The sequence below is a fragment of the Molothrus ater genome, chromosome 1, assembly GCF_012460135.2.
Source record: "Molothrus ater isolate BHLD 08-10-18 breed brown headed cowbird chromosome 1, BPBGC_Mater_1.1, whole genome shotgun sequence".
Taxonomy (NCBI): domain Eukaryota; kingdom Metazoa; phylum Chordata; class Aves; order Passeriformes; family Icteridae; genus Molothrus; species Molothrus ater.
In genome coordinates, this window is record NC_050478.2 from 132106780 (window position 1) to 132119540 (window position 12761).

General features: G+C 39.0%; 1 protein-coding gene across 1 annotated transcript in view; it reads left to right on the plus strand.

Moving 5' to 3' along the window:
* The window catches only part of RAD54B (RAD54 homolog B), a 63570-nt gene that overhangs the window by 3250 nt on the left and 47559 nt on the right, over positions 1-12761 (plus strand). The window contains exon 3 of the mRNA XM_036406864.1: positions 600-771. Coding sequence (XP_036262757.1) covers positions 600-771 — 172 coding nt within the window. The remainder of the gene's footprint in view (positions 1-599; positions 772-12761) is intronic.

Consider the following 12761-nt stretch of genomic DNA (forward strand, 5'->3'; position numbering starts at 1 on the left):
GAGCTCACCACAAACAATCTCTGCTTAAAAAATCTATTCAGAACAAATTTTGGCTTACAGCTTTACTGTAAGTACCTTTGACCTTGCTTCTCAGGTTAGGCTTCTCTCACTGTGGAGTGGTTGCAGAAAAATGTTTTTCAAATAAGTAAAATTAACCAGTATTGAGTCCAAATGCAATTCTCAAGTGTAAATGAGGTGGGGATTGCATCTTGGCAGGGGCTTTATTGGATTTTTGTGAAAGCAGTTTAAAAGCCAGGATACTTGTCATAAAGTCTCAGTATGCTGAGTTGCAGTTCTGCTGCAAAGGGACTTTCTCTGAAACCTTTAATATTGACACAGAAAAGCAGCACAATTTTTATTTATTTCTCTACAGAAGACTTGTATTAAACTAAAGTCATAAACTATTTACACAAGTGTTTGGTATTGTGTGCACACACGTACTGTTGTGATACATATAGTTTTGCAGAGATGGACATATTTATATAACAATTTGATAATGACAGTTAATATGTCTTGAAATCCCTTCTTGTTGCTCTTTTCTCTATTTCTCTTCACCTGCATGCAGGAAATGCTATTGTGAACTTATTTCTCTTTTGCAGATAGATGAGAAAGAGGGAGGTGCTTCATTGCTATCTAAAATAAATATCAAGAATCAAAATGAAAATTGTACACAGTTTGTGGAGTCAACTGGAAAAGTAAAGACAAAAGCATGTTTCAGCATTAACAAGTGTAGCAAGGCAGAAAAGAAAACAATAAATGTGCCCAAAGCTGGTAAGATGCTCTTTCTTTTTTTACTACCATGTTCCATAACAGAATTTTAAAGTTTATGAATGATAGACTGCATATACTAAACTTTTGTGAAGTACTATTATAAGCATTGTGCAGTGGTGGCATTATTTGGTGTTACACTGGATAGAGTGAAGAGACAAGTGTTAAACAAATTTTTTAATAAAAAAGGAAAGAACCAAGGTGTTTTGGAAGCCAGTTGGTAGTGCTGCTATTCAGGTTTGTGTCTTCCTGAACAGCATTTTAGTCAACTCACTCTAATCTACAGTTGGTGCAACAAGAATTGTAATACCTTAAATAGTGGGGAAGTGTTGTAATTTGGAGACCTTGCTGACCTCATGCAGAGAAAACTAACAATTCTGAATGGATTCAGGTTTTTTTCAGAATTAATGAGGTTTTCTTTTCTTCAGTGTCTCCAGTGGGCACTTAAGGTTTAAGCCAACTTTAGCCACAGAGCAGAACTGGCTTTGCTCATTTGTGGGTGTGCACTTCATCAGCTGTGCCCTGATAATGAATGCCTCTGACAAACCAGGGTAGTAAGCACTGCAAAGACATTGAAGTGTCTGAACTATAGCAAGTGCACTTGGATGGACCTGAACAACATTGTGGGGTTGAGTGTCTTCATTTCCCAGTCTTGGTGTGCCTTGACCACAGATGCAGCACAGTTCTGTGTTGTGTGAATGCAAGTGTATGACCTCAGGAGCCAAGTACATCTTGAAAGCCTGGCACTTGAACTGGATTACTAACACTGATGGATGAAAACTGCTCCTTTTGGAGCCAGCTTAGGCATTTTAAACACCTGTCTTACAGTTATTTCACTGTTGTATCTTTGTAATTAATTACACTGATAATAATGGTTTAAGGTTCATTTAATTAATAACACTTTGGTTAGTGAGTGAAGTTTTAAAAGAGCATTTCAGGGCCTCTTATCACCTTGAATTATTGGAAGGCTTTAACAGTTGCATTTAATTTTGTTTGTTATAAGACCACTTAAATCTTGAAGCCCCGTTGAAGCAAAACTGACATAGCTCTGTGTCCCAAGGTCCAGCCAATAGTGAGGCTAATTCCCAGAAGGGAATTGTTCCCAATAGGCACACATATGTCCTATATACACATACACATGACTGGACACATAAGCCAACACAGATATGGAATACAGCACTCAGGCAAGCACAAACAGTGCCCATGGACACATCCCTTCCCTTCTCTGACTGCTTGGGGTGAAAGCCTGTTTGTGGAAAAACAAATGAATACACATGTGTTTATATGTAAATACACATGCACACAGAGAATTTAGATCCCTCCAGTAACTGACCTTATGCACTGCCTCTGTTCAGTAGCTGGCTCCTTGGTTTGTTGGACACCCCAGCTGTGGGCACATCAGCCACAGAGGCCACAGCTCCCAGTCCAGCTCCTGGTACACAGACCTGCACTCCCACAGGTACAAGAACACTGTGGGTCCCACAGTGACTTGTCTTAGCCACTTGGTCTACTCAGTGGTGGGCTCCTGGATTCAGTGATCTCCCAGTTGCCTTGCGCCCAAGATGTGCACACGTACAAACATTTCTGGCTGGTTGCTGAACTTACCAGGAGCCAACCCCCAATATGTCCTGGTCTCTTGAGTAACTTGCATGGACTTTTTGGTCCCTTCAGTAGTCAAGTCTCAGACCCTCTGGTCTCTCCGATATCTGGTCCAGACTCATGGCTGCTCCAGTATTTGGCTTCCAAGCCTCTTATCCTGCTTGCCAGCTAGTCCACGTTGGTGTTTGTTAGCAATCTCACACAGTATGTCCAGACAGTGTACTTGGTCTCTGGCCTCTCTGCTAGCTGACATAGCAGGTACCTGAGCTCTGTAACCTGTCCAACTCTAGCTTTCACCTGGGAAAATATTTAGAAATGTAGTTTAGTAGGAAGATGGGACTTGGTCTGGCAGTAGGATGTAGTGCATTGCTGAGGAAGCTTACTGACCTTCAGCTGTTTAAAAGTGGCTGCCTTTTTCCTTTTATTGTTACATGCTTGTTCCTGCTTGAACCATCTTTGTGTGTCCCTTTCGCATGTCTGTGTAGTTTTTGATTCTCTTTTTCTCCATCAAAGCCCTTTCTAGCATCTGGGGATTGCAGAAATTCCAGGCCCTGGTAGGCAGCAACCCCCTGCACTCTGTAAGGTGCTTTGGAGAGCCTTTCCCATTGACTGTTCTTTTCTGGATTTCAGTCCCAGAAAATGGGAATGTCATAGCCCTGATAGGATGCTGCCACTGGCATGGTTTGTGACCCAGAGTGTATGCACTCTGTTTGGCAGAGCTAATGTGGGCAAATTCAGCTTCCTTGCATGTGTTTGTCTTATGGCTTTTGTGTTTATCTGCTGCATGCTGAAACTTCCAGTTGATGCCTAGACTTCAAGAAAATTTTCAGTGTCCATGGGACATGTTGAGGGGTCATGCTTCCCTATAGGTACATCTACAAAAATTTGTAACTGCCAATTCTGCTTAGCAGTGCACTTAAAAGATAAATAGCGGATTTAATTCCACAATAATCTGGGAAATCAGCAGTCATTCCAGCAAAAAATGTTATGAAGTGGAAAAGATGCTAAATGTCTTTTTCATATCATGAATTCTGGGTGCAGCTGGTATGGGTCCTCTGTGATGACTTTAGAAAAATAACCAAAAAGTTTTGGAGTGAAACTGGGTGAGCTACTTCCGTTGATGTGCTGCTGCCTTTCTGAACAAAGGCATTTTGTGCCAAAACCCTTTCTATGCATGCAGAATGAGGCTAACCCTGCAAGCCTTTGAAAAGCTGCCATGAAATGTGCTATAAAAGAAGAAGTCCAATGTCAATGTTAGTTATTGTTTTCAGGTTCACTGGTGAGGAGAGCACTGTAGTGAGAAAACAAACCTGTATTGAGCCTTCCTTAAATCTTAAGTAATTTTTTAATAACTTAGCTTTTCCAAGACAGTTTCTGCCCTTACGTCACTTTTGTCTGCTATTCATTACAGCTAATGTAGCGATTACATTGATTATGTAAATCATAACCTTCTTTGTAGTGTGAAGTTAAATTGTTTTGTCAAAGCTGGCTTTGGTATGAAATTCAGAAGTAATGGAAACCAGTTGTAAAAGCCAGAGTCAGTTGGGGGGTTTTATTATTATTAGTATTGTAATGGAATTATATTTGACTGTCAGTCTCTGGAGCCTCATACTTCTCTGTTAAAGGGGCATTAAAATAATTTTAAGATTGAAAAAGCCTGTGTGTATGCATTATTTTGGTCTCCATATCATTTAATGCAGATGATAAACAGTTTGATAGTTATGTATCACACTCAAAGCTGCTGTGTTTGGGTTTCCAGTGCAGCAGTGGAATGTGTAAATAAATACCCTAGGTTCCACTGAAATTCTTTTGAAACACCTGTGAACCATTGGACAACTGCACTGTTCACAGACCTAATCTTTCTGAAACCCAGCCCCTGAAAATGCTGTACATTCTTTCAAAAAAAAAAAAAAAAAAAAAAAAAACAAAAAACCAAAAAACCCCAACAAAACTCAGTTATCTGACACATGGTGTCCATTTCTTAGAGCAGAAAAGTAAGGATTTTATTAGATGGAGTCAATCTTAAAAATAGAGCATGTCTGGCTTAAAAGATATTTGTTTTTCTAAGCATCTTCTAAAAAACCCTTTGCACTAAAATGTCATTAATGAAAGTGAAGTGCAAGGGACTCTGAAATTCTGTGAGATGAGGTATTTCCAGAGACATTAAATAAGTTTGTAGCAACAGTTGAATGAAACCTAGATATGTGTTGCAATTTTAGGAGTGTTTGAACTGTAAGATTTTGAACATGTTCCTTGGGCAGTTTACAACTTGTGATTATAAGTTCTGAATACTGGAAAATAATGTTACATGTTTCTTTGTAGGAAAATGAACTTCACTACTCTTTTAAGAATTGGTGTTTACTTCTTTTTAAGAGGAATGAACATGGCAATCTCTTTGGTACCTTTGTTTTGTATTCAGAATTTAATACTTTTTCACACAATGGATCTTTGGGAGGGAGGTGATTTATTTGACATTGTCATTAATACTTTTTCTCACATGCCTCCAAAGAATTCAGCTAAGTGTGCATGCTCTTTAAAAATGAAAATTACTTAAACATTCCTAAACTATTTACCAGTAACTGAAAACAAAACCATTAATGTATTTGGAAGGATATTATTGTACTTCTCAAGTACTTGGTTTCTACTTGTCCTCATGACATTCTGAGGTTCTATTAGCAATAACAAGAAAATACAGATAATTTGCATTTGAAGAAACAATGGACAGGGAGATCCCTAAACTATACTTAGTAGCGAGTGGGATTGGCAAGAACTGAGGTTTTTACCCACGTTGCCTCCTATTTAAGGGTTTAACATGTATTTATTTTATTTGTATAAAACAAACATAATTTAATTTGTGTTTATTATCTGAGTTTACAGCTTACTTTCTGTTGGTACTTTTAATCTAGGAGAATGTTGCCATGTTTTGCCCTTTGGGCTTACTGTTTTGTGTGTGGAAATGAACAGCTCTTTCACCTGAACACTTAGACGCAGCGTTCCAGTGGGACTGAGATTTCATTGTTTGAACTGGATGTAGGTGAACAGAAAGTATGGATAAAGAGTTTTTTCTGTTACAGCTCACCACCTGTTTGGTTGGTTTTTGGTTCAAGAGTATCTTGTTTTTCATCCATCACTAACATCTGCTAATGCATCTTGCGAGAGGAACTTTGCCAGCAGTCATGGTCAGATACTATCTTTGAGCTAACAGTGAGGACAGATCATAACTGTATTTCATAACGTGGTTAATGTGCTCGCCCCATGTCTCTAAATAGATGTTTCTGATAATGTCAACTGTACTTATTATTTGCATACAGTTTTGAATATATTTTCTCTTATCTTCTCTGGAATGTTAATGTCTACTGACTACATTCGTCTGTAAGATTGGGATGCTTTGCATACTTAAGCTTCATTTTTCATAATGTGGTTCCTTCAGCTTTCTAGAACATTGTTACAGGTCTGTCTGATACCTCTTATCACTTGATATCAGTAAAGTCTTTTTAACCAATTAATGTGAATATTAAGAGAAAATCCACTGTTCATTTACCACAGTAGCAAGCAATTACCTGTCACTTTTAATCAGAGGATTAAAAAATTTTATTTTCAGGACTTTCATATTGTCTAGTTTCAGTCTTAAATGTGTACTTATTGTTTCTAGTAACAGAACTAAAACCATTCATGCCTGGCATCTCATAATGAAGCAGATTATTCGTAGAATTACTTTGATATCTGCAAAAGTACAAGTATTAATTTAATTTCTGTTGTTGCACTTCACAGATGAACTAGAAAAGATATTTCAGTCAATCTATTTTAGTGGTGGAGCTGCATGTGTAGCTGCAGTTCTCTGTTTAATAAACAGCTGGTAAAGCAGTTAAATCTTGGGGTAAAAGATATTCCGTAATCATCTGTAGCTCTTAATAATTACCAAGCACATCTTAGAACAGCTAAGATGTGACTGGATGCCTGAGTGTAAGTAATTTATTACTGCATTGTTTGCAAGTAATATTTTACAAGTCTATAAATTTTGTTGTAATTTCTTATTCAAAATAGTATCAAATTAGTCTAATAGATCTTGATGATTTAAAATGTTCTCCTTCTCCCTGCAATGTTCTAGAAGAATAGTTTATAACAGCGAACAGACAAATTTATAGACAAGTTTATTCTCAATTCAGGACAGTTTCTTTACTGTTTAGGTGTCATCTGTGCCTGTTTGATCAGTCCATCTCAAGAGATGGGGACTGGTTAATAAAACTGGGCTGATGTAAATACATTGTCAGATAAATTGTCCGTATCTGATTGGATGCTGGTTCCAGAAGTGTTCATTGATACATCAGTCACAGTGGGTGTTGTGTTTTGTGCTCTGTAGCTTTGACATTCTCTGACATCTTCTCAAGACAACACCTTTTACTTGGTGCTCTTCCTTGGGGTGTGAAATGATGTCTTCTACTCTGCTGCTGTCCCAAGGCCTTCCCTAGTGTTTCCCCAGCTGATTGTGCACACTGGGTGTTCCCTAGGCTGTTGTCACATTCCTAACTGTGTTTATTCATCTTGAATTTGGGATGCCCACCAGCTGAGTGCTGAGCTACACAGTGCTAGTAGAATTAGCAAGCAAGAGTGAGATGGAAAGAAAGAACTTTACAGCAGCTTCACCACCAAAGGCAACATCTCATATAATGTTCAGCAACTGCAAAACTGCTTTCCTGGATGGGGCAGCCATCTGCAATGCTGCTGTAAAACAAATCCAGACTTGCATAATTCTAGTATGATATTTCCACAGTTAATTTATAATTTGGTATGATCATATCTTGCTGTCATATGAATAACTAGGCTTTATGTAATTATAGATGATATAACCAGGATATTCACACTGGAGAAAAGAGCAGTGAATTGGCAGAGAAATGTACTTTTCATTTGCCCCAGTTAAATGTGCTTTGCATTTGAGCTAATGAAGATAATGAAGGAGAGGGGAAGGAAACCAGGAATCAGAAAGGTATTACATGATCAGAAAATAAAGAAAAAGAATTCTATTAGATGTAAGATATTCTACATTTTCCAAGGAAATTGGAGGGATTAAAATGAAAGTTTCACAGTAGTAACTTGTCTCTTAAATGGAACTGTGGTTGCTTCTTTACAATGAGAAATATAAATTTTCAGATTCTTTACTTTTGAGCAGTGATATATCCGTTATTGAAGAAAGATGTGCTCCATGTAAAGATGATAGTCTTTCAAGCATTTTTTAAAAAAGGCATTAAGTTGTTGAAAGTAAAAATTTATGAACAAACAAGCGGAAAGACTTAAATACTCATGCAGAAAGAGAGGTCTACTTGGAAACTGCAGATATAAAGCAAACACCCCTATCCAAAGGGCTGGCAGGGGATATGTTGGGAAATGAACTTACTATCCCATTATATTTATTACAATTTAGCTCCCTAGAGTTGTATGCAAGCACACAGCATATAATCTGCATATACAGAAAAAGAAATTATCTAATACTGTAACTTTAAAAATTAGGTACTTGAAAAATACCCTGCAGAGAGATTATCTTAAAGAATTCACATTTATCAGTAATAATTCTTTCTATTCCCTCATCTATTCTGAGGGGAGCTGTACACATAGTTTCTTCTTACTTCTTTTTTGATTTTCAAAATCTGTTACTAGGCTATACAAATGTAAGATGGGTGAAAAAGAGAAATGCATGGCTATTCACATTTTCTCACGTCTTTATTTTCCTTTCTCTCACCATTTGTTTTCTAGTTTGGAGTGTGGGGATTTGGTGAGTGTGCATATTCCCAGCTCTCCTGTCTCCAATAGATACAAAGGTGGACTTAAGAGAAGATGAGGGAACACAGCTATCAGGTGGGGGGACAAGAAATGCCTTACTGAAGGGAACTGGGAGGGGTTTTTTTGAGCTATCATGAGTATTATGACAGACTAGGCCTGAATGCCTTCAAAGCTAGTTGTCAAATCTTTCTGTGGCTGTGCTTATTGTTTGGATCCCCTTTGTTGCCATGTCAGCCTAACTAGAGTTCAGTCACAGCTTTTGGCTTTGGGCCTTAAGTTTTCCTTCAAACAGAAGCTTTGTCACAATATGACTTTCCTTGAGCCAACAAGATAATGATAAGATGGTTATCTCACTGTCTTCAAAACATTCACTGAGCAAGATTAGAAGAATGGAGAAAGCTGTTTCTCTGTCAAATGCAGGGAATAGTGCACAGGGTAGTATTTCCAGGATAGTATGTAAAAGCATAATCTCAAAAATTTTAATCTCTCTATGAACAAAACAGGAAACTTGCAGAAACTTGGCTTTTCTTAGACTATTTCTTTTCATAGGGGCTATCTTGCTAGTGAAGAAGTTTATTTATTTCGGGAAAATATCCTGGGAAAATAATACTTTCAAACCTTTCTATATTTCTCAGCTGCTTCTGACTAGTCATCAAAAAGCTTGTTAGAAGAGCGGATCAGAGAAGGTACAAGCATGTATTAGGATTGGATGCATTTCTTAATTTATAAGTAATGGGGCTCTTAGCTTTTCTATTTTTAAGGACACAACTTATAAAGTGAAGAGCTAATTCATGGAGCTGTACAGTCACATAGTATTATAGAGTCCTGTTGCTTTAAGCCGAACTTAGTTTGAAGGATGGTTACTGATCTGAATGTGTGGGTCTTGGAATGGCACACTCAGGTGAAGATAAATTCTTTAAAATTTGGCATGGAGGGCATTTTAATTGGCTAATTCATATATTCCCCATTTTAGTGGGCTAAATGTTGAGAGAATGCCTTATATCAGCAGAGGGGACAGAATTGTATTTATCTTTTATGCTTGGAATTTTAGCTGATAAGAGCTCTGAAGGAGGCTAGAACCCTTGTTCTTGCAACAGTTTCAAGAACTGTTAGAGGTTGGAAGTTAATACATGCTGGATGCTGATCACAAAAATAGATGCAGGACAAAGAAAAGAGGTAAAACTTCACCTTATTTGTCTCATGTCCCATGCAGGACAGAGGTTTAGAAATAATTGTGCAGGAGAAAGGAAAGAAGTGGTCTGAGAGGTCCTGGTACATCACAGATAAAAATAATAAATATAAAACTGATGACGAAAGTGCTGATGAAGATGAGAAAAAAAATCAAATGACATGAGAAAGCCGTTTGAAACACAAATTACCTAAAAATATTATTTCTAAAGGGTCTGGTGTGAATGTATTTAAGCACTGTAACTTCCAGGTAAAGTTAAATTACAGCTTTTGGATCACAAAACTTTGTCATCCTCAACCCTCTCCTTAGTGATTAATGCCTGCAACCCTTACCTTTAGACACTGCTCATGAAACAACCATCCCTGTGAGAAACCTTCTGAGTTGAAAGTTTTCTTAGCCACCCTTTGCTCAGCAGGCTCTTAAAGAGAGGCAGATCAAATGACTTGGCACTGTCTTGCTGTCGTGTCAGTAAAAAGGACTATATGATGACCTAATGGAAGTTTTGCAGCCCTTACTACCTATAGACACTCTCATCTTATGCAGCTGCCAAATTCATTTGCAAGGGTAAGCAACTGCCTTGATACTTGCCAAATGTTTCCACTGCCATAATAGCCCAGTATATTCAGTGATGTGTAACATACCCCATCCTAGCTGCTGAATCTTTCTACATTTTTTTGTAAGCACAGGGGTGCCAGGGTTCCATTTTAGCTTTGATTCAAATCTTGCAATCATCCTCTTCTTCTCAAGGATTTTCAGGCTCCTAGGTGATTGCAAATGCTAACCACAGGTCTCTGCAGAGCTGGTTTGCTTGCACATTACTAAACAGGAACAGAAGTCCTTCAGACTTATCCTGGGGCTACCACTTTGTGGGCAGAGCACCTTCATAGAGCTTAGCAATCTGGTGGTTTGATTTTTTTGCACTAGAAGGTCCCAGCGTAAATCACTTAAACTGGTGTCATTCCTTTCAACATTCATGTTTGTTCTCTGTTCCAATGGCATCTTTCAAGACACATTCTTTCTTAGGGCATCCTCAGTTTTCTCAAATGTCTTTTTCATGTACCTTAGAGTGATTCTTTTTTTAAGACTGTCATGGAGAGATTCTTCCTCAGTTCTGTGTGACAAAAGATCCTCCCTCTCCCTTCAAAATGTTCCCCTGATTTAAGACATTCTCCTTTTCAGGGTGTTCTGTCTTATAAAGTGTCTAATTTTACATGGGCCACTTGATGCAGTTAGTGGCTGTGATACAAACTTATCACTTGTAAAATTTGTGGCCATTGAGCTCTTTCAGCAATTCACAGTGATTTGGCTACTTTAATTCCTGACTGTATCATGGCTGTGATTCATTCCTCTCAATAGTTCTCCAGGATGCACTGTTTGTATCATTTTCTGGTATTAATTCTAGACTTTTTCACAGAAAATCAGAAGGTATAGAAGGCAGTGAAGTGATGTAAGGGATGCATATATGTTTATTTTTTTCAGTGGTACGCAGAATTTCTCTCCTGCTACCTGTGGTTTGATGTTCCTTCAGTTGTGATAATACAAGTCTTTAGGAATATGGTTTGCAATTCACCCTACAACGATCCAAATAGAGTCTGAAGAAGCTTTTTCAATATATTTCTTTTTGTGAGTTATTTGTTCTGTGGCATACTGGATTAGGGAACTGCTGGTGATTAAAACTAACCCAGCTCAGAAAAAAATGATTAATATGAGTTGTCCAGGTTTGTGAGTGCTCATATCAGCACAGTTAAGGGGCAGGAACATGACACAGTTGGGGGGAGGCAGAAATTACTGTTTTGACAATGTACCACATCTATGTTGACTTAAACCAATTATTAAATTCACATTAAATTCTTATGCTTGCAAAATAAATAGATTATTCTGTAGCTAAATCATCTTGCTGAACTGGCTGTGCACTGTGTTGCATAAGTGCAAGTGTTGGTGGAAGGTGTAAGATGAAGGGTGGATTGTGGCAACATCTTTGGTTTTTGTAATTGTCTTGGAGCTACACCTGCTGTTTTAGCTTGAAGATGTCTATATGTATCAGTAATATCCAGGCTTTTCACATTCTGTGATTTCTTATCCAAGCGCTGATATAACCTTAGGCTGATGAGCAGAACTATTTTAAAATGGGAAAAAAAATAGGAAGGAAAAAAAAATCTTGGTTGGCAGCCAGCTTACAAGGGTTATTTTACACTCATGCAGAATAATATGTAATTCAGTCATTTTATCAGGCTTTTGCTCAAAAGAAAACTTTATAGCAGTATTTTGCTATAATTACATTAGTGTGGAAACTTAGTTTCTCTAGCAACATTAGGCACTAAGGTAATAAAGTAATACAAGTTTAGATAAGTCTAATATTGGGAGTTGCTGTATCTGGTACCCCACTATAGAGGAGACTGCTGCAGCTCCTCGTGGCCAGAACAACAAGGGTGTATCTTTAAGAGGCACATGTGCACACTATATGTGTATATACAGACAGAAACAAAAAGTTCAGCACTCACGCAAATACAGGCAGCTTCAATGGCCTCATCCTTTCCATTCACTGGCTGACTATGAAGAAAGCTTGTTTCTGGCAAATGCTTATGTACACAACATGGATCCTCCAGCAAGAGGCCTTAAATTCTTACTGTGCTCAGTTACTGGTCCCTGGATCCCCATGTCTCCCAGCTGACAGGCAAACATGCATTGGGTCTCTGGTAGCTGGTCTGACCTGGCCCCAGGTGCCCTGGTGTCCCTCCAGTAGCCAAATCTCAGACCTTCTGGTCTCTGCAGCATCTGGCCCAGACTCATGGTTGCTTGGCTCCCAAGCCTTCTGCATGGCTGTTCTGGTTGGGGTTTGCCCGAGGTCACACACTGGCACAGCTATCCAGGCTGTGTGCCTGGGCTCCAGCCTCTGCCTTCTGGTGCCTCTGGGCCCCTGCCACCCGTGGTGGTACAGCTCCAGCTGCTGGCATCTGTGTTTCTGTACATGGTCACACCCAATGGAGATTTTCCCTCACCGAGGAAAACAGTTAAAAAAGTAGTTTAACAAGCAGATAGGACAATCTGCAGTGCTCAGGCCCAGGGTATGGCTGAACCACCACACTGGGCAGCCACCTGCTTACATATACCTGGCCCCTGGTAGCCCTTTTCCCCCCCTCCCCATATCCTCCTATGCTTGTTCTTTCCCAAACCACTTTCATGGTTCACTGTCCCTTGTGTTGCCTTCAGTTCTTCCTCTAAATATCCTGTACTGCCTTCTGCAATCCCCAAATACTCTTTCTGGCATCTCACAATGAGTCCCATACCCAGTGGGCAGTAACCCCCTCCCCAGGTCTGTGAGGTGGTCTAGAGAGCCTCTCCTGTGGACTCTGGGTCTCTCTCGCCCCTGGGGCCTGGGAGCGCTGGACTGAGGGCTTGGTTTCTTTCATTTGGCTTGTTGGCATCTGCC